The sequence below is a fragment of the Mustelus asterias genome, chromosome 3, assembly GCF_964213995.1.
Source record: "Mustelus asterias chromosome 3, sMusAst1.hap1.1, whole genome shotgun sequence".
Lineage (NCBI taxonomy): Eukaryota > Metazoa > Chordata > Chondrichthyes > Carcharhiniformes > Triakidae > Mustelus > Mustelus asterias.
In genome coordinates this window covers 43,240,994-43,267,775 of record NC_135803.1, presented here as the reverse complement: position 1 = coordinate 43,267,775, position 26,782 = coordinate 43,240,994, and the positions used below count along the sequence as shown (strand labels likewise).

At 46.0% G+C, this 26,782-nt stretch overlaps 1 protein-coding gene across 6 annotated transcripts in view; it reads left to right on the top strand.

Annotated features, from left to right (window-relative positions):
- Nucleotides 1-26,782, top strand: part of naaladl2 (N-acetylated alpha-linked acidic dipeptidase like 2) — a 902,781-nt gene that overhangs the window by 415,367 nt on the left and 460,632 nt on the right. For all 6 annotated transcript variants that reach the window (XM_078208119.1, XM_078208130.1, XM_078208111.1 and 3 more), the window contains one exon: nt 9,531-9,813. In XM_078208119.1, the coding sequence (XP_078064245.1) occupies nt 9,531-9,813 (283 nt within the window). The remainder of the gene's footprint in view (nt 1-9,530; nt 9,814-26,782) is intronic.

Below are 26,782 nucleotides of genomic sequence, written 5' to 3'. Positions count from 1 at the left end.
CATGAGTAAGATGAGTATAGAGGGATATGGGCCAAATGCAGGAATTGGTGCTAGCTTAGGAGTTTAAAAAATGGGGCAGCATGGACAAGTTGGACCGAAGGGCCTGTTTCCATGTTGTAAACCTCTATGACTCTAATTCACAGTAAGTGGCATGCAGTTGTTCACCCTCACTTCCCTCACGAATTTGAGGTGCAATTTAAAAAATATATATATTCATTCATGGGACATGGGCGTCGCTGGTTGGCCAGCATTTATTGCCCATCCCTCACTGGCCTTGGAGGGCAGTTGAGAGTCAACCACATTGTTGTGGCTCTGGAGTCAGATGTAGGCCAGACCAGGTAAGGACAGTAGATTTCCTTCTCTCAAGGACACTAGTGAACAAGATGGGTTTTTCCGACAATGGTTTCATGGTCATCAGTAAATGCTTAATTCCAGATATATTTTATTGAATTCAGATTCCACCATCTGCTGTGGTGGGATTCGAACCCAGGTCCCCCAGAACATTAGCTGGATTTCTGGATTAAGAGTCTTGTGACAATACCACTAGGTCATCCCCTTCCCTCGTGCGTGTAACATTTAAAGCCTGGGAGGGGAGTTGAGGAAGTCAGAGACATGAGGGACATTGGGGTATGGAGGGAGGGGTGGGGGAGGATTGAACTGTGGGGTAGGATGATAGAGACGTGCAGGGCAATGGGGTAAGGAGATGGGGAATGATGGCAAGCAGTAGGGGAAAAGAGGAGCTCGACATGGAAGACTAGAATGCAGACACAAGAGGAGATGGATGGGAATCACACTGTCTGAATCAGAGGGAATGACTCTAGAATAAGAATAGGTGGGGATTTTTGGGTTAGTGTGGCACAAGAGTGATGGGCTGCTCAGTGACTCTGGAGGTAGGGAGAGGAAAGGCTTGCGCATGAGGAATGGGTTACCTGGAGACTCGTGGGAAAGAGAGATTGTGTAGTAATCAGCCATGAAGGAATAGGAGAGCTCATTGAAAGAGTGTCATGGTCTCTGGCCTGGAGCTTCTGACAGAAGCAACGTAGTGCACATCTTGACGTGATCCATCTTCGAGAAGACCATTGGCGTCCTGAAGATGCACTTCCAATGTTTGTACTACTCAGATTCAGCTTTGAACTCCTTCTGTTAGGGAGTCAGGTAGAGGCCTTCAGGCATTCAGAGGAAAGATGACCAGCAGCTGGAGACCCCAAGGGCATCCACCCACATTATCCTGTGACTGTCCAGCCAATCTCAATCGCCACTGCCTGTGACCCCAAGGGGGGCTGAACCCCTCCCCTCCCCCCTTCCTTGCCTGACCACTGATGGATCCCACCAATGCTATAGCGATGGACTATAGGTCCAAGTGCAAATCTGGCAGGATCTGCTGGACCAGGATTCTAAGGCAACTACCACCCTTCCAATGGTGACCTTGAGGTGCTCAAATATCAGAGACATGACCCATCAAACATAAAACGGACAGACTTGTCCATCCTTCGCTTTGGTCTGTTGACTGTCTCTCGCAATTCTACTTTATTATCCGCCCACCACCTGTCATTGCATCTGCAGCATGTTAGAGACAACTATTTCCAGGGGCTAATCACCTAACTCAGACTCAATGGGTTCCTGATCTCCTGCCGTCTTCCTGGTGCCAGAGACCTGGTCTTTCACTGCCTCCGGCTGCTGCAGAGACATGTCAGTGAGGTGTTCCCCAGAATGTGACCCTGAGCCTAATCTGGACCCATGGGGGTGAATGTCTCTCTGCTAATGAGACTGCAGGTGAATACAGTGACAGGTCTTCATTGATGCATTTTCCTGAGATGTGTTGGGGCTTATGGTTGGATTGGAGCTCTGGTTGGGACTGCTGGTGCCTGTAGAAGTGAGAAGATTGATGCGACAACAAGAATCTCTCCTTCAATGTCAACAAAACGAAGGAGATTGTTATCGACTTCAGGATGCGTAAAGGAGAACATGCCCCTGTCTACGTCAATGGGGACGAAGTAGAAATGGTCGAAGGTTCAAGTTTTTAGGTGTCCATATCACCAACAACCTGTCCTTTACTTTCTCATAAGATTAAGGAAATTTGGCATATCAGCTACGGTTCTCACCAACTTTTACAGATGCACCATAGAAAGCATTCTTTCTGGTTGTATTGCAACTTGGTATGGCTCCTGCTGTGTCCAAGGCCGCAAGGAACTACAAAAGGTCGTGAATGTAGCCCAATCCATCATGCAAACCAGCCTCCCATCCATTGACTCTGTCTACACTTCCCACTGCCTCGGCAAAGCAGCCAGCGTAATTGAAGACCCCACGCACCCCGGATATTCTCTCTTTCACCTTCTTCCGTCGGGAAAAAGATACAAAAGTCTGAGGTCACATACCGATTCAAGAACAGTTTTTTCCCTGCTGCCATCAGACTTTTGAATGGACCTACCTTGTATTATGTTGATCTTTCTCTACACCCTAGCTATGACTGTAATACTACATTCTGTACCAGCTTGTTCCCTTCTCTATGAACGGTGTGCTTTGTCTATATAGCGCGCAAGAAACAATACGTTTCACTGTATACTAATACATGTGACAATAATAAATCAAATCAAATCAAAAGATTAATTTAGGTCATTCGCATTCAGAATGCAACATCGCATGTCACACTGTGACCAACCATCAGGAAGTGATCAAGTCATGGAGGGTTCATCCGTACTGACTTGCTGGGAGAGGCTGGTCTTGCCTTCTGCACTGGAGCAATATTTGTATGTGCCTGCCAGCTCAGCAGTATCCTTCTCAAAGTGAGATAGCTCCTGGATGTCGGCCATCCCTCCTCCCATCTGGGATATCACCCTCCGCTTGTGGGTGAGCTTGGCCTGCCTGAAGATCAACCGAATGGAATGTAATGAAAGGAGATGGAGGAGATTTTGGGAAGCTTGCATGCCTGCTGCATGTGCTGAGCCCTCCCCAGTAAAGGCTGAGGATGGTGTTTGTGCAGCATGATAGATGAGATGCTGGTGATATTCAATGTCTATTTTTTTATATTCCTTCATGGGATGTGGGCGTCGCTGGTTGGGCCAGCATTTATTGCTCATCACTAATTGCCTTTCAACTGAGTGGCTTGCTGGGACATTTCAGAGGTGATTTAAAAGTCAACCACATGTCTGTCGGTCTGGAGTCACATGCATTGCCTTGGGTCCTAAGATTGCTAATCCAGTAACAGTACCACTGCGCCACTGTCTCCTTGTCTGTGAGACAATCAGGGCTGATGTTTCCAGATACAGGCTGAGATCCCTGAGCAATGTAACCCTTTAAGCACGTGATGCTATTATGAGAGTGTAAGATTGGAGTGAGTAAGATTGGATTGACTTACCCTGGTGGAGCGGATGAGGTTATTTATCCTCTTCCTGCACTGGATGGCATTTCTGGGGCAGATACCTGACAAGCTGACCTCCCTTGCAACCGCCTCCCAGGCGGATGAGGTGAGCCTGGCGGGCCTCCTGGAGACATCCCTCAGATTCAGGATATTGCAGTGCGAGTGGACTCCACAGATGAGAGCCCCAAGAGAGTCATTGCTGAGCCTGAGGGTAGGTTTTTGTTTCTTTTGTGGAGCCATATCAAGGAGTTTTCTGCACATAGCTGGCCTACTCAGAGTAATATGTGTGTGTTTGGGTGGCATTTAAACATGGCGCCCAGGCCATGTTTAATGCCTTTGAACCCATTAGATAATGGCAGGGTAGACAAATCAGTGTCCGCCCTGCCATCTGATTTGGCAAACTACTTGCCAATGCATAATAAATGAGCTTTGAAGTATGAAATCGGGCACAATATCCTGTTATTCTGTCCAGCGGGAAATGGACCACAAAACATACTTGCCAGCACCACAGTTGGTCTCCAGAAGTCTTTGCAGGGGATGCAGTTTTAGATCCCCCCCCCGCCCCCCCGAGTCCAATCTCTAAGCAATCAGTAAATTGATGCGAACTTCAATTTTTACACTGTTGGTCTCCCTGTAAAAACCTTGGAAAAGTTGCATCAAGTGTAATTGAGTTTTTAACACCTTGCTCTATCTCCACACTTGATATTTCAGGTAGCTTTTCTTCAAGGTCAGTCACAAGGATACTTGAATCACAAGTGACAGTAAACTTTGGACCATTCTGTACAAAACAAACTAGATTTATCAGTAAATAAGATACTCCTGCTTCTTAACATAATACAAACTGTCTAATGTTACTCCTTGTTTTGAAATTTTATGCCTCAGAACTTGAACCACCTCAAAATTAAAATCTAAACACTGGTCTCCCCATTTTTGAGAAGAAAGCTGTGGAGCAATTTTCCAAATTTCATATCTTTGCTGATCATTCAACGTTAATGTTCCTTGTTACAGAGAACAACATCTGCAAAATCATAATGTTCTAATTCAATTTTCTTGAAATGTTTGCATATTTACCGGACAAGTTCTTTGCCATTTACAGTTAGTTATCATATCCCTTTCTCTTCACTTCTCATACCTGACTACAAACTTTGTTTTTCACCGATTCCTGTTACAATACCTATTATAATTTTGTGACGGTTGAACCCTTTATGGAGCGATCTCCAAGAGGGTTATATGACCTGGGTAACTAACCAGGGACCAGGGTGGGGGATCACCCACGCAAGCACGTGCTTCTGTTTTGGTTTGATTCTGGCAACAATGAGGCTGCAAGCCTCTGTATTATATGTGAAAAAATATTGCAATTGTTATTCACCTAACTGGTGAACAGGAATTATTACAAATTTCATTAATCAATTATCTGAGACATATTTATTTGACTTTCACAAACATTTAGGTTTTCATCTCATTTGTTTTTCCCTTCGGTGCCTTTCAGTGACAGATTATCTTTGCTCTGTAAATGTTAATCCAGCCACCCTTCTCTATCAGGATGCAATTTAAAAGTCTCCCATTACTCGGGAGCCAAAGTAATTTTCCAGTCAGTACTTGCAACTGTTACATCGGCTGTATGGCATAGAATCCCATACAATGCATTAAATACATCAGTTTGAAAGTTCGATATTGAGTAATGTGGTATCATCTTGGAACGGTTAGAACTGCAGACAAATATATTTGGCAGAAGCTGTTATACATTTGACTGCCTCACAGTTCAAATGTTCATTAGTGAAAAAGATTGGTATTTTTAAAATTAAATTTGCGAGTGTTATTTATTCGTGATTGTATTAGCAGGTCTTGTAAATGACTTGTCCCTTTGGGTTCTCATTCTGGATAATAAAAGCTGATTAAATCTGAAAACTGACCTTTGAAACGTCATCATTTCTAACAAAGCAAATTAATGGCTCCAAGGCTTTGAATCTCTTTTTTAATCAGGTTACCTATGTTCAGAGTTACAATTGTCTTCTGAGTTGGGCTTTTGTTTTTTGTCTGAATAGTTAATGTTTTGTTTTTCTACCACCTTCGCCGTTCATTCTCCTGACACCTTAAAGTGTGCTCTCTTTTGTCTTAGCAAGAATTGCTGCTTCGTTGACTGGTTTGTTGCATCCCTTGGATGGAGCACATGGATTTTCCCAAAGATTTCCTTATCCTATTCCTTTCTATAATTAAGTCAGAAGTGCAGGGCATACCCATCTATTCACACCAACCTTCAGAATTCAGAAAAGGCTCTCAACTAAAAAAAAACCAATATACAACTTAAATCAAGCACGGTCCACTGCTTCAAGAAATCAGAGTTAAATTTATTTTTATTACTTTGGATTTAGTATGCTTTTGATTCTTCGTATGGTGCTTTTTAGCATTTTGGGATCATGTTTCACAGCTCAGTTTGTGTTTCCGTGATTACTGGGGCTCAATAATTGTTCACTCTGGTCGGAGACCATTCTTCTAATTAGGGCAATTTAAAGGAAGTATGATAGCTTCCCTCTGTGGGTCAACCCTATGAATCTTAAGAGAATTATTCCACTTTTTATTGTCGTTTTCTTGACCATGTGTTCCAACTTGCCCATGTGTGGGTTACCCTCCATTTCAAATATCTAAACGTGGAATGTACCTTCCCTAACCCACTTCTGAGGTGCTGTCCTTTTAATATGGATTGTGGGAATCTCCTAACTGTGAGCTGGGCCCCCCCATTTATACTGTCTAATCCATGTCAGAGTAATTGGAAAACTGGAATCATGAGCCTCTTCCACCATTTGATTAAGTCATGGAAAATCTGGGCCTAAGTTCCATTTACTAGGTTTTGATCGATATCCTTTGATGGGTTTTTTTTATAAGATGTCAATCTCAGTTTTAAAAGTTTCATTTGACCCAGCCTTATCAGGGAGGGAATTCCAGATTTGCACTCACTGTTGATATTATTTATTTCACTCCTGAATGAGCTGGCACCAGTTTTAAGGTCGTGCCACCATGTTATCATAGAATCATAGAAACCCTACAGCACAGAAAGAGGCCATTCGGCCCATCGAGTCTGCACCGACCACAATCCCACCCAGGCTTTACCCCCATATCCCTACATATTTACCCACCAATCCCTCTAACCTACGCATCTCAGGACACTAAGGGCAATTTTAGCATGGCCAATCCACCTAACCCACACATCTTTGGACTGTGGGAGGAAACCGGAGCACCCAGAGGAAACTCACGCAGACACGGGGAGAATGTGCAAACTCCACACAGACAGCGACCCAAGCCGGGAATCGAACTCAGGTCCCCGGAGCTGTGAAGCAGCAGTGCTAACCACTGTGCTACCGTGCCACCATGTTCTGGCTGTGTCCACCAGAAGAAATAGTTTCTCTGCATCAACAGTAGTAAGCCCCTTAATCTTTAAAGTACATTGATTGGGTCACCCCTCAACCTTCAAAGTTCGAGGGAATGTTGCTCACTTTAATGTAACATGTTCTTACAATATAACCCTTTTAATCTGAAGTGTACACCCTCCAAGCCAATATACGTTTCCAGATTTTCAGTGCCCAAAACCCCAGATGAGGTCTGACAAAGTCTCTACAACTGAAATGTGACCTCTCTTTTTGAATTCAAATTCCCTTGAGATATTGGTCAACACTGCATTAGGCTTTTTGGCTACATTTGTACCAGTGCAGTTGGCTTAGATGCACATAAACAGCTACATTCCTTTTCTCCTCCGCAGTTCCTAGTCTTCTCGCCATTAATAAATTCGCATTTGGATAAATGTGTTGATTGCAAACGTAAAATGTGAGCAAAGCATTTGAACCCATGGAGTTTTTTTCCTTTTTTGCAGCCTTGGACAAAGTTAGTTCTCTTTTGTTTCAAATGAGTCACTTTTTTTTTGGAAACACTGGAGCTTTATCTGTGTGTTATTCTCTCCCTCCTGTGATCCCACTTCTCTTGCTGTCTGAACCTTTATTGTGACGCTGCTGTTGCTGTCACGGTAGCCATTGTGCTGCTCCCAGGAGATCACAACCTGGAAAGTGACAGTAGTGGCAAGAATTGAGAATAAACAAGAACTGATGTCTGAGGTAGTTGATCCTTTTGTGCAAAACTGCTCACAGCACTCAGTGCTAATTCGGTGCACAGCATTGGAAGCACAGCCGCAGTCCTGTTCTGTATTAGTCAGATTGAGTCCTGCAACAGGGAAAGCATGTTAGCAGATATTGCAATCAAAGAGTGTTTCAGAGAAGATGGTAATCTGCAATAGATGAGACTCCTATACTGTGGTTTGTTTGACAAGTATAACTGAAGGAAAAGCTTGCTTTTCACTTTGGGTTTCTGCTGTTGAAATCTGGTAATTCAACTTTGGATAACAATTCATTCACTCTTCAATCAACCACTAACTAATCAGTATTAACATTTTGAGCTGTGAAATATGGCTGTGAGTGTTTTTTACTGCATTTACCAGACTGGATAAGGGACTCTAAATTAAAATTAACACAAAAGAAACCTGAAAAAAATGCCGAGCAAAATTCCCAATTCTCTCATTGTTGATCATTGTTCCATTGCTTTTGACAGATAAATAAGTCTTGGTAAATGTTGTCTGCAGTGCTGCGCTCAGTGTTTTGATGCTATGCCACACAAATGATATTCTTCTCAAGGCAACATGAGTTGTGGTTTGCCAATTGCCACCATTGCCCCAATTTTAACTCTATGCATGTTGAGTGAGTTAATTGTGACTCAATTGAATCATCTTTATGAAAGAATTCCCTCGTAATCCAGCCATTTACTTCAACTACATCCAGATTTGAATGAGAACATGATTAATCAGCAAGATTATAACTGTTCCAGAAACCTAACTTTTATTTATAAACATCAAATATATCATAAAATTCCACAGGTGAGTCGCTACATTCCATTGAAAATAACGTTGAAAACCCCAATCTCCATGGAGAAAGTTTCATTATACAAGTGTTGACATTTTTTGTATTATCTTTTGCGCCTGTAGGTGGTACTGTAACTGGTTCTTTCAATATCGATGTTATATAATGTTCCAAGCACTGTACAGTTCAGCTATGAGCCTGAAAAATGTCTGCACTCTGATCGTAAAGTGGTTTTCCAGCCATGTGTTTGCAATGGTCACAAGGTAGATTAGGGTAATATCTACAAGCTGGGTGTGAATTTTGTGCAATAAAATAAAGATTCATTTTTTTCTTGTTAAGGCAAACCTTCATGTTAAGCAGAAATATTTTCCTGAACCATTACTTTATTGATGTGATCTCCAGTCTCTTCTACATCCTAGAGGCCACCCCTATCTGATATTTTATGGACAATAATGTCAAGTCTTTTACTGACTTTGTAATACCAAACACTGGTCCATTCCCCTTTCACTTGGAGAGAACATCGTGTTGAATGCTTACTGTTTAAGCTCCCTCCTTGTGAATCTTTGAATTTACTCTCTTGTCTTCCCCACTCTGCACTATCCTTTGTCCACAGCAAGAGTTTGTCATTTTGAAGGAGATTCTTCTACCTATACCCCCACCCCACACTCGCCCCATCAATGAGTAATTTGCTGACTTGCCAACTTGCATTCCTTGATCCACAGTTGTTTTCTAGCCTATCTTGTCTTGTTTCCCTCGTACTTACCTTGTTCTTCCTCTTCTCTATCCACCTCTCCCTCTGCTTCTTTCTTTTGTTTCACTTCCCAATCCTCTTTTCCATTTGCTAGCTTCTACTTTCGCTCTAACCTACCACTCTCATCTTTTTCCCTCTTCCCTCTCCCGTTTACCCCATCTCTCTTTCTTCCTCTCCCTTTCTCCCATACACCCTCCCTGCATGCTTTTCCTCCCCCATTTTCCATCCTTTTCAATATTTTGCCTGCTCTCAAACCCTGCGTGCTTGATTTGCACTTTGTCTTCTCTTCCCTTGTGCAATGCCATGGAAAATTGACAAGTGAAATTTTAAGATAAGCAGTTTTGGTGTTTGCAGCATGAAAATAAAAAGTAATGCCAGTAAATATATTGCAATTTGTGTTTGATGTAAATGTTAATTTCTGTGCGTATTAATCTCTCTCTCTATCGATACGTGTAGATTTTTCCACGTAATTGTGATAAATGCTAGCAGTATTGAAAGTAATTATTCTATTTCACTTGTTTAGGAACCTTGCACCGTTTGCCGCTGAGTCAGGCTGGGGGAGTTCTGCCACACGTGTTATGGAGCAATGGACTGCATCTGGTTTAACAGAAATCCGCTTAGTAAATTACACAGTTCTTCTCAGCTTGCCTGATCCAGACCAAAACAAAATCATTCTGACAAATAGCAGCCAGTGCTTTTATCCCAGCGGACAGCAATGCAGTATTCCACATTCAGCCCCACGTGGGAAGAAGGAAAAGAATGACCTCTATTTCTATGCTGCATATTCTGCCAAAGGATCTCTGGAGGTAATGAAAGTGTTAGAAACCAATTCTCCCTGTCATTTTAGGGTATTTCATTTGCCTGGTAAAATCTGAATTGCTCCAAATATTTTGACAAGGTTATTTGTTCTGCATAGCAGCGCTGCCTGATCTTCCTTTGCAGTCCAGTCATGCACATCTATCATAAGTCGGTCTTTGTGAGAGATCCAATTTGTGGTTCCTGGTAACAGTCTAAGTAGTATTCATAATTCCTAAAATCCACCTCAAAAACCTACTTTGTGCCATCAAGATAAATGGTATACAGTGGAACTTAGTTGTAATTTGTTGTGCAAAGAAAGGTGACATTTATCTTTCGATAGCAAAATGTAGGTCAACAGCCTTTTCCATGCAAGCCATACCTATTAGTTTTTTAGACTGAAATACCGAAGCTTTGTGTAATTCCACTGGGAGTGATCAGCCATGCACTAAAATGCAACCCTTTCACATACACAATATGTTAACTTCCAAAATATAAAAACAGCAACATCATAGACAACAATAACATTCCTGCCAATATCTGTATTTTTCACTTAATCAGCAACAATGTTCAAAGAATATAAAAATCTTGTGCATATTCTAAACTTGATGAGTGGGGAATTTTCAAAACTAGATTGAGGTGCTGGGTTATAGATAGGAGACAGAAACATATCTACAAAGAAAGAAGGTATACTCCCTCTGATAATTGCGTCCATATTTGTAAAATTAAGAGTATTACTTTATGTCAATCATTACAGAAAGTTAAAATAAGCTTGCAAAATTTGTAAGTCCCTTAATTTAGAACATTTTAAAATCACTTGCAGCACTGCAGAATCTGAAGTATTCCAGCATTTGAGGACGGGCTGTATGTGGCTCCATCTATATGGCTTTTTTATATGCTGTGCTGTGAGTGTACATCTTTAGAGATCTATGCTTGGTCTCTAGCAACAGCTTGTGTTTATTTGGTGCCTCTATCATAATGAAATGCCTAAGGCGCTTCACAGGAGCATTATAAAATGGAGTATGAAGCTGAGCCACAATTAAGATATAATTCCAGAGCTTGGGGCCGAGAACAGCTAAAGGCATGGCCAATGGTGGAACATTTATGATCCTATTTCTCATTTGCATGCTGCCCCTCAAAGATATGATCTGAAAACACAATAGGCCGTAACATCCTAGGAGTGTCGGATTGCCATGCTGTGCCAGCTTACCTGTGCCAAATTTCTTCCGTGTTTGTTTCATCTGACCTTTGGACCCAGTCCAGCGAGATCCAGGCAGAGTAACTGTCTCTGAGACCCAGCATCAAAGTCTAAGAGAGTCTGAGTGAAGGAGGCCATGCCCCCCCTTTTTACTGCATCATTTGCCGTAAAGCAGATCGGTTTAAAGGTCCAATTGAAAATGACAGGCCAGTGAGAAGGTAAGTGGATAGGATTTAGGAGATGGAGGGAATGGGTGTGGGGGATTCAGATATCGGAGAGTGGGGGTCGGACATCGGGAGGAGGCAGAATTGGAGGTCGGAAGTTACTGGGGGGGGTTTGGAGATTGGGAGGGAAGTGTGGGGGATCAGGTTACTGAGGGGCTAGAGGAGCCTGAGATGGGTGGAGGAGGGGGGTGGTGGGTGGGTTTGGCGTGGAGGAAGGTCAGATCGAGGTTAGAGTTAGACCCCCTGGAAATGACCCACCTGGACTCAGCCAGGTTAGATTGGAGCCGAGTCCAGATGGGTCATTTCCAGGGGGTTGTCAGGTCAGGGATGAGGAATAAGAGTTGGGCTCGTGAGTGGTGAGCAGAGTGCCATGTGGCTGAGGGTTCGGAGGTGGCGAATAACATGGAGGAGTGATTGGCCAGTGTGGGGGATTAATTGTGGGGGCTGTCACATGTGGGGATAGGGTCTGGATATTTACAGTAGCTACCAGAAGAGGTTTTAATTCTTTTCACTTTTTCTGTGTAACTATTAATGTGTAACCCTGGTGGAACCATCCAAGTTACTGATTTAAATCACACATTCAGATGTTTTCCAGCGCAGCACCATTGCCCAGGGGAATTTAGTGCTTCCGGGCGCTATAAATGCTTACCTAGGGCGTTCCAAGCACATCTTAGGGATACTCTCCCCTTCAAATGCTAAGCTCAGGAGCCTGGATGTTGAGAGGCCCAACGTCATTTTTCACACGCACATTGATGACCTACAGTTCTACCTCCCAGCCACTTCTTTACCGTCTCTAAATTATCACGCTGCTTACTTGAAACCTGGTGCTGGAAATTTCCATTAGGAAGACAAAAATCATTGTTTTCTTTTCCTGTCACAAACTCTGCATCCTTGCCACTGCCATTCCTCTCCCTGACGACTGCCTGAGGCTGAACCAGAATGTTTGCAACTTCAGTGTCATATTTGACCCCACGATAAGCTTTCAACCACACAGTTGTGCCACTACAAAAAAACACCTATTTCCATAAAGTCACCATTCTCGGGCACTGTTCCAGCTCTCCTTCTGCTGAAACCCTCATCCATGTCTTTGTGACCTCCAGGCTTGACTATTCTAATACATGCATGGACAGCCTCCCACAATTTACCCCCCATAGAAATCATAGAAACCCTACAGTGCAGAAGGAGGCCATTTGGCCCATCGAGTCTGCACCGACCACAATCCCACCCAGGCCCTACCCTCACATATTTACCCGCTAATCCCACTAACCTACGCATCTCAGGACTCTAAGGGGCAATTTTTTACCTAGCCAGTCAACCTAACCCACACATCTTTGGACTGTGGGAGGAAACCGGAGCACCCGGAGGAAACCCACGCAGACACGAGGAGAATGTGCAAACTCCACACAGACAGTGACCCAAGCCGGGAATCGAACCCAGGTTCCTGGAGCTGTGAAGCAGCAGTGCTAACCACTGTGCTACCGTGCTGCCCATAAATTTGAGGTCATCCAAATCTCTGTTGCTCGTGTCATAACTGGATCCAGTGTCATTCACCCATCATCCATTTGCTCGCTAAGCTACACTGTCTCCCGGTTAAACAATGCTTCTGTTTTAAAATTCTCATCTTTGTTTCCAAATTGGTCCATGACCAAGCCCTTCCCTATCTCTGAAATTTTCTCCAGCCCGGCAACCTTCCAATATATCTCTATCGCTCTACCTCTCTGTCCTACTTTAAAACTTACCTCTTTTTGCCCTAATCTCTCCAATGTAACTCAGTGTCATATGTTGCTTTAATATATCTCTGTGAAATGCCTTGGAAAGTGTTATTACATTAAGGGTGCTATATAAATACAAGTTATTGTTGACGTAAAATGGTTACAGCCTATGGGAATATTGATTCGCTTTTGGGGGGGGTAATTATATTGGTTAACAATTTCTGAAGTTCAGTGAATATTTCAGAAAATATAGACTATTACATTTCCTTTGTCTTCAGTCATAAATCATGGCTCCCATTGTCTCTTTAATTCTCCACATTATTTGCAGGGCAGGCTAAACTGTGGACCATTTTTTTCATTAATAACTCCACTGGCAATCGTGCAGTTTGCAAGGTGGCTTACTGCTTATCACACCTCACATTCTAGTTCCTTTGGGCACAGTTCTCCCTTACTTTCTCCAATAACATCATCCAGATTTTTCATCTATTTGCAGTATTGTTTTCCAAAATAGCTCAATTCTCACAAATAAATGTCAACCAGTGCATGGTCTCACCTTCCAATTTTATGTCTCTTTTCCTCCCTGCCTAATGTCGCCTCAAATTTAAAAATGTTGTGGTGACCCACTGTAACTACGTATTATATGCCTGGACACACCCCTGCTGCGCCTGACCCGAGACTCCTCCCTTTCCACCTGATTGAGGTATAAAGGTAACAGTTCCTCCCCTCTGCCTCAGTCTGGACCAAGCTAGCTACAAGGGTGTGTTCCAGTTCTTTGTGATTAAAAGCCTGTTTTATTTCACACTCGCTATAGTCCTCGTGAATTGATGGTGCATCAATTTTAATCACAAAGAAAACAAAAATCATAGGATGGAACAAATTTTGAAGCCCGACAAATTAGACCTGGACCCTCAAGCTGTGGGAGCTTCCAACAGCTTCGACCACTGGCTGAAGTGCTTTGAAGCCTTCCTTGAAGCCTCCGCTGTCGTCCAGTCCGAAACAGACAAGCTCCACGTGCTCCACGCCCGGGTAAGCGATGTGGTATATTCCACCATCCGCGACACTGAGACGTCCAGGGACGCGATAGAGCTCCTAAAGAGCCAGTATAGCAAACAGACAAACGAAGTCTACGCCAGACACCTTCTGGCTACTCGTAGACAACGGCTGGGAGAATCGAGTGCCCAATTTCTCCGCGAACTACGGGTACTCGGCAGGGCCTGTAATTGCAAGGCTGTATCCGCCGCGCAGTATACGGAAGACTTAATCCGCGATGCCTATGTTACAGGCATCGCGTCCAATTACATCCGGCAGCGACTGCCGGAGCAGGGTGGGCTGGACCTCCCGAAAACGGTGGCGCTCGCAGAATCTTTAGAGGTGGCCTCCCGTAACCTCGAGGCTTACTCACCCGACCACGCGGTTGCACCGTGGGCACCACGGCCGCTGCCACCCCAGTATCTAGGAGGGCCGCAGACTTACACCACACCGCGCCCCACCAACGACTCGACTGCTGTGGCTGTTGCAGGTCTGACAAATTAGACCTGGACCCTCAAGCTGTGGGAGCTTCCAACAGCTTCGACCACTGGCTGAAGTGCTTTGAAGCCTTCCTCGAAGCCTCCGCTGTCGTCCAGTCTGAAACAGACAAGCTCCACGTACTCCACGCCTGGGTAAGCGATGTGGTATATTCCACCATCCGCGACACTGAGACGTACAGGGACGCGATAGAGCCTGGGAAAGCACCCCCGACAACGCTGTCCGGCTAGGGAGGTGTTCTGCTCTGGGTGCGGGAAGAAGGGTCACTATGCTAAAGTCTGCAGGGCAAAGTCGTCCTCAAACCCCAACAGTGCCGCGTGCGACCCGAGGGAGCTGCCATTTTGGACGCCATCGGCCGCGTGTGAGTCGAGGGAGCCGTCATTTTGGACGCTATCGGCCACGTGTGAGACAAGGGAACCGCCATTTTGGATGCCATCGGCCACGTGTGAGATGAGGGGGCCGCCATTTTGGATGCCATCGGCCGCGTGTGAGACGAGGGGGCCGCCATTTTGGATGCCGGCAACTGCGGTCGACCACCCTCCAGGATCAACGGTGGCAGCTGTCCAGCTGGATCAATCCCGTCCGCATCAACTCGCCAGGTCCATGATGGACATCCAGGTAAACGGCCTCGTGGGAAATTGTTTGTTCGACTGCGGGCGTACGGAGAGCTTTATCCATCCCAATACGTTGAGCCGCTACGCCCTTTCCGTGCGGCCAGTTAAACAAACAAATTCCTTGGCCTCAAAGTCCCGTTCAGTGGATGTCCTCGGGTACTGTGTGGTGACCCTGACGGTTCAGGGCACTGAGTACGAAAATTTCAAGCTCCTGGTGCTGCCTCACCTCTGCGCTCCTGTACTCCTGGGGCTCGATTTCCTGACCCATCTCAGGAGTGTCACATTGCAGTACAACGGACCTCTTCTCCCGCTCTCCGTCTGCAACCCACAGTTCCTAGACTGCCCACCACGCACCACTTGCAGCCTCTCGACCCTTCCAGTCACCCTTCCCTCACTATTCGAACACCTCACCCCCGAGTGTAAGCCTATTGCCACCAAGAGCAGACGGTATAGTGCGGGGGACAGGACCTTCATCAGGTCCGAGGTCCAGCGGCTCCTGAAGGAGGGGATCATTGAGGCTAGTACTAGCCCCTGGAGAGCACAAGTGGTGGTGGTGGTCAAAACTGGGGAGAAACACTGTATGGTCATCGATTACAGTCAGACCATTAATCGGTACACGCAGCTGAACGTGTATTCTGTTCCGCGCATATCTGACATGGTCAATCAGATTGCGCAATACCGGGTGTTCTCCACTATTGACCTTAAATCGGCTTACCACCAGCTCCCCATCCGCCCGGAGGACCGCCAATATACTGCTTTCGAGGCGGATGGCCGCCTCTATCACTTCCTTAGGGTACCCTTCGGCGTCACCAACGGGGTCTCGGTTTTCCAGCGTGAGATGGACCGAATGGTGGACCAGAACGGGCTGCGGGCCACCTTCCCGTACCTGGATAACGTCACCATCTGCGGCCATGATCAGCAGGACCACGACGCAAACCTCAATAAATTCCTCCTCATGGTCGCTCTCCTTAACCTGACCTACAATAAGGAGAAGTGCGTCTTCCGCACTCACCGCCTCGCCATCCTGGGGTATGTAGTGGAAAACGGGGTCATCGGCCCCGATCCTGACCGCATGCGTCCCCTCCTGGAACTTCCCCTTCCCACCAGCCTCAAAGCACTGAGGAGATGCCTGGGCTTCTTCTCGTACTACGCCCAGTGGGTCCCTAATTATGCGGATAAGGCCCACCTGCTCATTAAATCCACCTCTTTTCCCCTGTCAGGAGAGGCCCGCTTGGCCTTCGACTGCATCAAAGCGGACATCGCAAAGGCCACGATGCATGCTGTGGATGAGTCAATCCCCTTCCAGGTGGAGAGCGATGCGTCTGACTTTGCCCTGGCCGCCACCCTTAACCAGGCGGGCAGACCCGTGGCCTTCTTTTCACGAACCCTCCAAGGCTCGGAAATTCGACACTCCTCTGTTGAGAAGGAGGCTCAGGCCATCGTCGAAGCAGTGCGACACTGGCACCACTACTTAGCTGGCAAAGGGTTCACTTTGCTCACTGACCAATGTTCTGTGGCTTTTATGTTCAACAACGCAGAGGGGCAAGATTAAGAACGATAAGATACTGAGGTGGAGGATTGAGCTCTCCACCTACAATTATGATATCTTATACCGGCCCGGGAAGTTCAATGAGCCTCCAGACGCTCTGTCCCGCGGAACATGTGCCAGCGCACAAGTGAACCAGCTACAGACTCTCCACGATGACCTCTGTCATCCGGGAGTCACCAGACTCTACCATTTTATTAAGGCCCGTAACCTGCCCTATTCTGTTGAGGACGTCCGGTCTATAACCAGACTCTGCCAGGTCTGCGTGGAGTGTAAGCTGCACTACTATCGGCTGGACAGGGCACACCTCATCAAAGCCACCCGCCCCTTTGAACGCCTCAGTATTGATTTCAAAGGGCCCCTCCCCTCTTCTGACCGCAACATCTATTTCCTCAACGTTATAGATGAGTACTCCCGATTCCCTTTCGCCATTCCCTGCCCGGATATGACTTCAGCCACGGTTGTCAGGGTCCTGCACAGCCTCTTCACCCTGTTCGATTTCCCTACCTACATCCATAGCGACCGGGGATCCTCCTTCATGAGCGATGAGCTGCATCAGTACCTGCTCTCTAAAGGCATAGCCTCGAGTAGGACTACCAGCTACAACCCCAGGGGAAACGGACAGGTAGAGAGGGAGAATGCGACAGTCTGGAAGGCCGTTTTACTAGCGCTACAGTCTAAAGGTCTTCCAGTCACCCGCTGGCAAGAGGTCCTCCCTGATGCACTGCACTCAATTAGGTCACTCCTGTGTACGGCTTCCAATGCCACCCCTCATGAGCGGATGTTTGCTTTCCCTAGGAAGTCCTCCTCGGGGATCTCACTACCGTCGTGGCTGACGTACCCAGGCCCGGTTCTGCTCCGGAGGCATGTGCGGCCCCATAAGTCGGATCCCTTGGTCGAAAGGGTCCAGCTCCTCCATGCCAACCCCCAGTATGCCTATGTGGCATACTCCGATGGGCGGGAGGACACGGTCTCTATCCGGGACCTGGTGCCTGCGGGTGCCCCGGAGCCCATTATGACCCTCCACTCCACATCCCTAGACCCCACTATGACCCTCCACCCCACATCCCTAGACCCCTCTGTTGTTCAGGTAGCACCAGGTCCGTTTACTTCTCTGTCCTGGGTGTGCAGCTCGCCTGAGCCCTCGGAGTCACCACGCAGTACCCGATCAGAAGGGACGACGGCGGACTCGAGCGGATTCACCCTGCCACCTGAAACAACACCACAACCGGTACTACGGCGGTCGCAGCGGCGGATCAAACTGCCCAACAGGCTGAACCTGTGAGGTGTCGACGTCTTGCTTCAGCCGTGACTTTTGTATATATTCTGTGACTTTTGTATATATTCCGTGACTTTGTATATATTGTTCCACCCATCTCACCCCCGCCGGACTCTTTTTTTTTAAACAGGGGGTGAATGTGGTGACCCACTGTAACTACGTATTATATGCCTGGACACACCCCTGCTGTGCCTGACCCGAGACTCCTCCCTTTCCACCTGATCGAGGTATAAAGGTAACGGTTCTTCCCCTCTGCCTCAGTCTGGACCAGGCTAGCTACAAGGGTGTGTTCCAGTTCTTTGTGATTAAAAGCCTGTTTTATTTCACACTCGCTATAGTCCTCATGAATTGATGGTGCATCAAATGTATTTGTAATTAGTAATATAGTGATATCCTGAGCCTTTTATTTTAATGACAGAAGAGGTACTTAGACTTGAACGCAGATATTTTCTGGATGCTACTTACTCGAAGTATAATCAAAATGCAGCAATTTGACTTCACATTCATGTTTAACAGTAAAACATTACGCACAGGAAAAAATATAATGCTATCAGAATGTGGGTGCTAATATTGTATCCACTATGTACATTTGGCCCGATATCCAGTCTACTCAAACTTAATCCCCCACTTATTTTGGCTGCAAATAAAAGAAGATCCCTTTTGCAAAGTGGTTCTTTTGTCAGTAAACCCCATTCATTACAGTGAAAGCTACTGGTGTTATTCTTCCAACAGTTCAATTGATATTACTTTCAAATGCTTTCACAGGCTGGGGATATACTTAGTTGACATAACAGCTGTAAACAGTAGGGACCGTTGGTACCAAAGGATTCTGTACTGAAAGTTTGTAAAATAACACCAGCACGACAAGGTGTTTGGAACTTAAAAAGCAATTAATTCTTGCTGTTTTTAATTGCATGTCTGTGAAAAGATTGATTTGAAGTAGAAGTCTTGGTACCTGCAGGAATAAAGTAATAGAACAGAGCAATGTGCCAAGTTTTTGGCACAGGTACCAGACCCCTTATCCAGCATCCCAAAATTCTGAAGAACACAAAAACTGTATTGTGTGCTGGGAAGTATAATGAGCTTATTCGAAACAAATGGATCAGTCATCAGATCAGAGAGTAAAAGAGGCCATGACATTTCAGGTGTAACCTTCAGCAGAAGTAATGATTATGTAAAAACATGTAGTTTAATAAGAAATAAAAGCACAAAAATGTAGGAAAGGGTGTATTATTTCAGAATTCCAGCATCTATGTCTCTAGACCCAAAATCGGGAAAATCTCTGTATTGGTACACGTCCGGTCCCAAGCTTTCTAGATATGGCATCCGGTCCTTTAATTTTCGACATTCTTGTAAGAAAATTGCAAATTTGTACTTTGTGGATATTTGCATTTTATTCATTGTTTCGCAATCTTTATTCCTACCAGAGGTTTTTTCTTTTGTTTAGTTTTTTTGATACCAGATATCACCAATGATCCACAAATAGTCACCTCCGCACACTGGGGTGAAGTTTCCTGTTCTGCCCGCCACAGGAATCATAGTGGGTGAGGGGCGGAACGTGGAAAGGTCCATTGACCTTGGGTGGAATTTTCCGGTTTCAGGGTGAGCGTAGCCGGAAAATCCCGCCCATTGTCTGGTTTGTAGGAGCCTCTGATTTGCAGATCCAGAAGTGAATTTTGCACCCTTAGTTTTTTTAACAATCTTGCTTCATGAATATGTTCATGTGAATCGATGGCAACTCTTTGTAAGTTTGGATTTTTTTTCATTCTTGACATATGAGCAACTGGTGTGGTAGTATTTATTGTAAATGCTTTTTGGAAAACCAGGGGTAAAAAGTCAACAACATTGTAGGAACCGGAGCCATAGATGGGCCAAACTGAGTAGGGACAATAGATGTCCATCCCCAAATGACACTAATGACCCAGTTACATGTTTACATTGAGAAAAGACCATTCAGTCCATGGATTCTAGTTCCAGCAAAGGTAATGAATAATATTACCTAATTCTCTTCAGTCTTGAGGAAGTAAATAACCATATATGATCATTAAAATGATAAAGCTAGATAGATTTAGCCCCTCTTCTGCAAACTAGTCACCAAAAGTCCTTTAATGGTACCTTAAAATCCAAACAAGCAACTCCTATCTACTTTTTCACGATACATCAGTTAGGATTCTCCCAAAAAAATTCTAAGTTCCCAACTTGCGGGAAAATGGGAGTAAATGCTGCTGGTTTTTTAGCGGGCTTTTCAGAATGAATCTCCCGCACTCTGAGCACTGCAGAGTGCCCTAGTGGGATTCACTCTGAAAATCAGGGGGCAGGGCCTATTCCCACCTGAGAGGCCAGCTGTGCATGCACCAATCTGTCAGCGTGAAGATCGGTGCATGCGCAGTGGTCCCCCCTATTGACAGCCTCCAGATCACTGGCCACCCGCAACCCCAATTGCTGGCCTTCCAACCCTTCCCCCCAATCTTCCTGACAACCCACTGACAGTGCCCACCCCAGCATCACAGTCCTGACCCCCTACCCCGATAACCAGTCCTGACCCCCCGCACCCCCCCCTCCCCCCCCACCCCCTCCCCATGGCCAGCCCCCAATTGCCCTCACTCCTTCCCTTTCACAGTTACCCAAGTGCAAAGTGGCAGCGAGGTCCTTGCCCTCTGATCACCCCCCCAGTAGGCCCGTCCCTCTTGGCACTGCCTGATGCCCAGTGGGTTGAGGCAAGATGCCCCTTGGGCAATGCCACTTTGCCCCTTTGGCAGTGCAGGGTGCCAGACTGGCACTGCCCAAGGGGCACCCCACCTTACCCCCAACCTCCTGGCGGGGCCTCAATAGCCTCCCTTCCCTCCAGCAATGTCGGGGTGCCTGTTCCCTGTTAGTGAGGAGCAGGAGTAAACTCTGCTGGAGGGAACCACTTCCAGTGGGGGGGAGGGTGGGGGAGACACTTGCGAGCCCGGAGAATTCAGTCCCATGCCCGCTAATCATATTGAAATGTCGATTTTAATATGATATTCAGCCCCATGCCAATTTCCAGCGCTATTTTAGCAGTGCAGCGGGTTGTGAGAATCGCCCCCATCATTTACAATGGCACCATTCTATAAACAATTGTCTACTATAGAATATTGGATCGTTTATTTTTATCTTTATAACTTGGAATTATATTCTTAGATACTTTTATTTTCAAAGAAATGAATAACATTGCATTAATTGCTTTTACTGGTATCTCTTCCACACAAACATTGCTCTGTGGTGGGTTTTTCATGTTTCATTTTGTTGGAAATATGCCACTATTTTCTAAAAACAAAACTCACAAGGTTTACAGAGTTGGGTTAAATAAACTTTTGTCTAACTTAATAGGCACACCATCCGGGATTCTCCCAAAACAAAACTAAGTGTCCAACGGGTGGGAAAACTGGAGTATTTCCTGCCCGTTTTTTGCACGTACTTATCTGAACGAATCTCCGACACACTGTGTATCGCAGAGTGTCTCAGCGTGATTCACTCTGAAAAGTGGTGGCAGGACCCAATCCCGCCCGAGAGGCCAGCAGCGTAGTGCTGAACGGGTCACTGTGCATGCGCTGATCCGTCAGTGCGGAGATCGGCGCATACACACCGCACCCCCCATCGTCAGTCTCCCAATCGCTGGCCTCCCAAACACCCCTGATCGCTGGCCTCCTGACATCCCCCAATCTCTGGTCTACCGGCCCCCCCACCATCGCTGGTCTACGGGAGCCCCCCCCCCAATGGCCAGTCCTGACCCCACTCCCCGGATGCACAGCCCTGACCTCATTCCCCGGGTGCACAGCCCTGACTCCCCTCTTCTCCCACCGATTACCCCCACACCCCCGCCAACAATGACATTTCCATATGATAATCAGCTTGACGCGGGGCTGATTGCGCTGAAAAATAGCACTTGCGATACTCATAAACGGCGTCCAGAACCTCACGAAATGTCACCCGCTGATAAGCGCCAGGAGTATCCTGCTCACCATTTCTGCCAGCCAAGTACTAATCACTCAGGAGGCTTTACTCCAGATATAGATATGGATATGATCACTAAAAAATGGAATGGTCAATATTTGTATACGTTTGCCTCATGTTACAACTGGGGTGGGAGAAGTGTGCAGCTGATCTGGCCTCACTACACTGAAGGTTGCACCATTAGTTTAAAAGTTTCACTCACCAAAATGGCCAATTATTTACCTTCACTACTGTTTGACCCAGAATAAAAGAGATTTTAACCAGACTTTGTTCAATAAACTCAGAACGATCTCTCTCTTTCACACACACACCACACCCCTCTCCTCCACCCCCCCCCCCCCCACACACATACACACACACACACCCCCCCCTCCCCCCAATATACACATATACACACACAGACACAGACACACACGACAGATATGGTTTCTGCAGAAATGGGATTTGGTGGAAAGGTTTTATACAAATAAAGGATAAAGTTTACAGGGTTGTCATGCTGTCAGTCTGAAGTTCCCTCATATGAAGACAGAGCCTCATAATATATAATGTAATCATAGAATCATAGAATCCCTACAGTGCAGAAGGAGGCCATTCGGCCCATCGAGTCTGCACCGACCACAATCCCACCCAGGCCCTATCCCCACATATTTACCCGCTAATCCCTCTAACCTACGCATCCCAGGACTCTAAGGGGCAATTTTTAACCTGGCCAATCAACCTAACCCGCACATCTTTGGACTGTGGGAGGAAACCGGAGCACCCGGAGGAAACCCACGCAGACACGAGGAGAATGTGCAAACTCCACACAGACAGTGACCCGAGCCGGGAATCGAACCCGGGACCCTGGAGCTGTGAAGCAGCAGTGCTAACCACTGTGCTACCGTGCCGCCAATGTAATGTAATGTAATGCTTTGCTGTATATAAAGAGCTGGGTCAATTTTTTTCAAGCTTTTTAGGTTTCCAAATGCAACCAACTTGTCCCCAGATAAGGATTCTCCAGCTGCAAGTTGAGAACCAGACAGGAATCTCAGGCAAGGCAGGCAGGTGAGCTGAGCAGCTTGTTACTTTCTGAACTCAAAAGCACACTGAGTTCAAACAACAGGTTCAAAACTTAAATTTATCTCTGCCATGTGATTTCCAGCAAATCACGAGCCTTTGACAATTCATTTCCCCATCAGTTAAAATGACTGCAGTTCAAAGCAAATGAATGCACCCCCCCCCCCCCCCCCCCACCTACTTCTGTGCTGGTCAGGTGATTTCTCTGCTCCAAGACCAAAAGTGAAGTTATGACCTTTTGTAAAAAAACGTGTCCAAATAACGTAATTATCTTTCCAAATTTTGAAAAAACGATATTGATTTGATTTATTATTGTCACGTATCACAGGGGGAGGCGATGGCTTAGTGGTATTATCGCTAGACCATTAATCCAGAAACTCAGCGAATGTTCTGGGGATCCGGGTTCAAGTCCCGCCGCAGCAGATGGTGGAATTTGAATTAAACAAAAAATCTCTGGAATTAAGAATCTACTGATGACCATGAAACCATTGTCGATTGTCGGAAAAACCCATCTGGTTCATGAATGTCCCATAGGGAAGGAAATCTGCCCTTCTTACCTGGTCTGGGCTACACATGTTTACAGAGCCACAGTAATGTGGCACAGTAATGTGGCACAGTAATGCGGCACGCTAGCACAGTGGTTAGCACTGCAGCTTCACAGCTCCAGGGACCTGGGTTCGAATCCTGGCTCGGGTCGCTGTCTGTGTGGAGTTTGCACATTCTCCCTGTGTCTGCGTGGGTTTCCTCCGGGTGCTCCAGTTTCCTCCCACCATCCAAAGATGTGCGGGCTAGGTTGATTGGCCATTCTAAATTGCCCCTTAGTGTCCCGGGATGCATAGGTTAGAGGGGTTAGTGGGTAAAATATGTAGGGATATATGTGGATAGGGCCTGGGTGGGATTGTGGTTGGTGCAGACTCGATGGGCCGAATGGCCTCTTTCTGCACTGTAGGATTCTATGATTCTATGAATGCGGTTGACTCTCAACTGCCCTCTAAGGGCAACTAGGAATGGGCAATAAATGCTGGCCAACCAGAGACGCCCATGTCCCACAAATGAATTTTTAAAAATATATTGGCATACAGTGAAAAGTTTTGTTTCTTGCACGCTATGCAGACAAAACATACCGTTCATAGAGTACATAAAGGAGATGGAAAGGAGAGGGTGCAGAATATAGTGCACTGTGAATATATTCTTCCCACCAATGAGTTCTACACTACAGCCCATTGGTGGGAAGGTTTTTAAGCAAGGATGGGGCATTGGGCTGATAAGGTGTCACCCACCCCAGCCCCAAGAATATCCTCAGAGAAATTCTACCCGGTACTTGGCCCTGGATTGTTTTTAAAACATTGCGTACCTGTTATAGGCTGCAAGACTCCTGCCTGCCTCAACAATGACCGCCACTCCTGGTGCTGCTGGGCTGCGAATTGTAGTGATTGGGCTGGGAGCTCCAAGGAGCAGACTGACTTCCTCAATAGGACGGTAACCCTGGTGCCAGTCAGTTAAATGCTTGGGAAGGCCTGCCAAATGCCCATGTTTGCTGGCGATGTTGGGCCATCCATACAATCAGCAAAATTCAGCCCACTGACCAAGTAGCTACATATAGGTCCGCAGAGAACACTGCATTGGGTAATTCCTGCAACAATATTCTGAGACTGTGGTGATTAGGCTTTGCCATTTTCTTTTTTTTTTGTCAGATATGGCTCCAAACACTGTTGTACTTTCCCATTTGGTTGGAGGTGGCTATATACTATGGAAGAATAACTGGATTATATCTGGATACTAGACAGAGAAGAGTAAATATTTCAGTGTTATGTTTCATCATTTCTAAAATCCTTTATAATCGGTTGTGGAACACATTGAGCTTGATCTCACTATGTGTACTGTACAACGACCATTACCCTTCTGCACCTGAAGGCAGGCCACTAAACCTAAATTCATCTTGTCTGCCTCTTCCTGGCTTGTTCAAGAGCATCGCCAGTCAGATCATTCGAGGACTAAGACACCTGGCCACTGACCTGGTTACAGAATGCTAATTTTAAAAATAATTCACAGGATGTGCGCTTTGCTGACGAGACCAGTAGTTATTGCCCATCACTAATTGCCTTTGAGAAGGAGGTGATGAGCAACCTTCTTGAACCTCTACAGCCCACGAACTGTAGGTACATCCACAATGCTGTTAGAAAGATAGTTTCACGATTTTGATCCACCGGTGATCAAGCTAGCATAATATCTTTTCAAGTCAGGATGATGTGTGACTTGGAGGGGAACTTATAGGTGTTCCCTTGTGCCTGCTGCCATTGTTGCTCTAAGTGGTAGAGGTTTCAGATTTGGAAAGTATTGTTGAAGAAGCCTTGGTGGATTGCTATATGCATCTTGTCTCCACTGCTGCCATTGTGTTGGGAGAAATGAATGTTTAAGGTGCTTCATGTGTGGACTACTTTATCCTTGGATGGTGTCTAGCTTCTTGGGTGTTGCTGGAGCTGCACTCATCCAGGCAAATGGATAGTATCCCATCACACTCCTGCTTTGTGCCATGTGGGTGGCAGAAAGACTTTGCAGAGTCACGAGTTACTCACTGCAGAATATCTAACCTTGGAACTGCTATTGTAGCCACACTATTTATGTGACTTGTCCAATTAACCTTTTGGTCAGTGATGGTGACCTGAGTTGATGATGTTGAAGGATTCAGTGATGGTAATGTCATTGAATGTCAAAAGGAAATAATACTCTCTCTCTTGCTGGAGATAGTCATTGAGTGGCACTTGTGTCGCACACATATTACTTGCCACCTACCAATTCCAGCTTGCATGTTGTCCAGGTCTTGTTGCATCTGTACATGGACTGCCTGATTGGCTGAGAAGTTATGATCAGAAAGGAACATTCAGCAGTCACCAGCAAACATCCCCACCCTGGGGTGAGATTCTCCGGCCCCCCAGCCGCATGTTTCCCACCGGTGGGAGGTGGCGTGTTGTTCGCTAGCGGTGGGATTCTCTGGTCCCGCAGCTGTCAATGGGAATTCCCATTGATGTCACTTCACGCCAGCGGGACACCCACAGACGGGAGTGTGCTGCCGGCGGGACCGGAGAATCTCACCAGTTTGAACAGCCGGAGAATTCTGGCCCTGATCTTACATCGGAGGGCAGGTCGTCAATGCAACAGCTGGGTCTTGCACATTGTCCTGAGAAAGCCTTACACAGTGATCATTAGACTGATATGATTGACGTCCATCAAACACAACATTTGTGTTAGTTATGACGCAAGCCATTGTACTGTTTTTATACCTCTGGTTCTTATTAATTTCAGTTTTGCTAGGCTCCTTGACACCATAATTGGTCAACTGCTGCTTTGATGCAAAGGGCAGTAACTTTCACCTCACCTCTGAAAATGAGTGTTTTTGTTCATGTTTGGACTAAGGCTTTAAGGAGGTTCGGAACTGAATGAACCTAAACTAAGCATTAGTGACCAAGTTATTGGTGCGCAAGTGCAGCTTGATAACAATGTCAACAACACTTTCCATCGCTTTGCTGATGTTTGATTGTAGGCTGATGGGGCAGTAATTATCTAAACTGGATTTATCGATGCCATCATTATAGCTGTACTGGAGCAGCTTGGCTAGAGGGTATGGCTGGTTCTGAAGCACAAGCCTTCAACTTGATGACCGTGATGTTGTTGGAGCCCACATCCTTTGCTGTATTCAGTGTGCTCATTTATTACATGGAGTGCATTAATTCTCTGAAGTCTATCATGCCAGAATGTAATTAAAAGATTAGATAGATCATCCCCTCAGCACTTCAGGTAGAAGATGGTTGCAAATCCTTCACTCATCTTTTGGAATCACATGCTGAG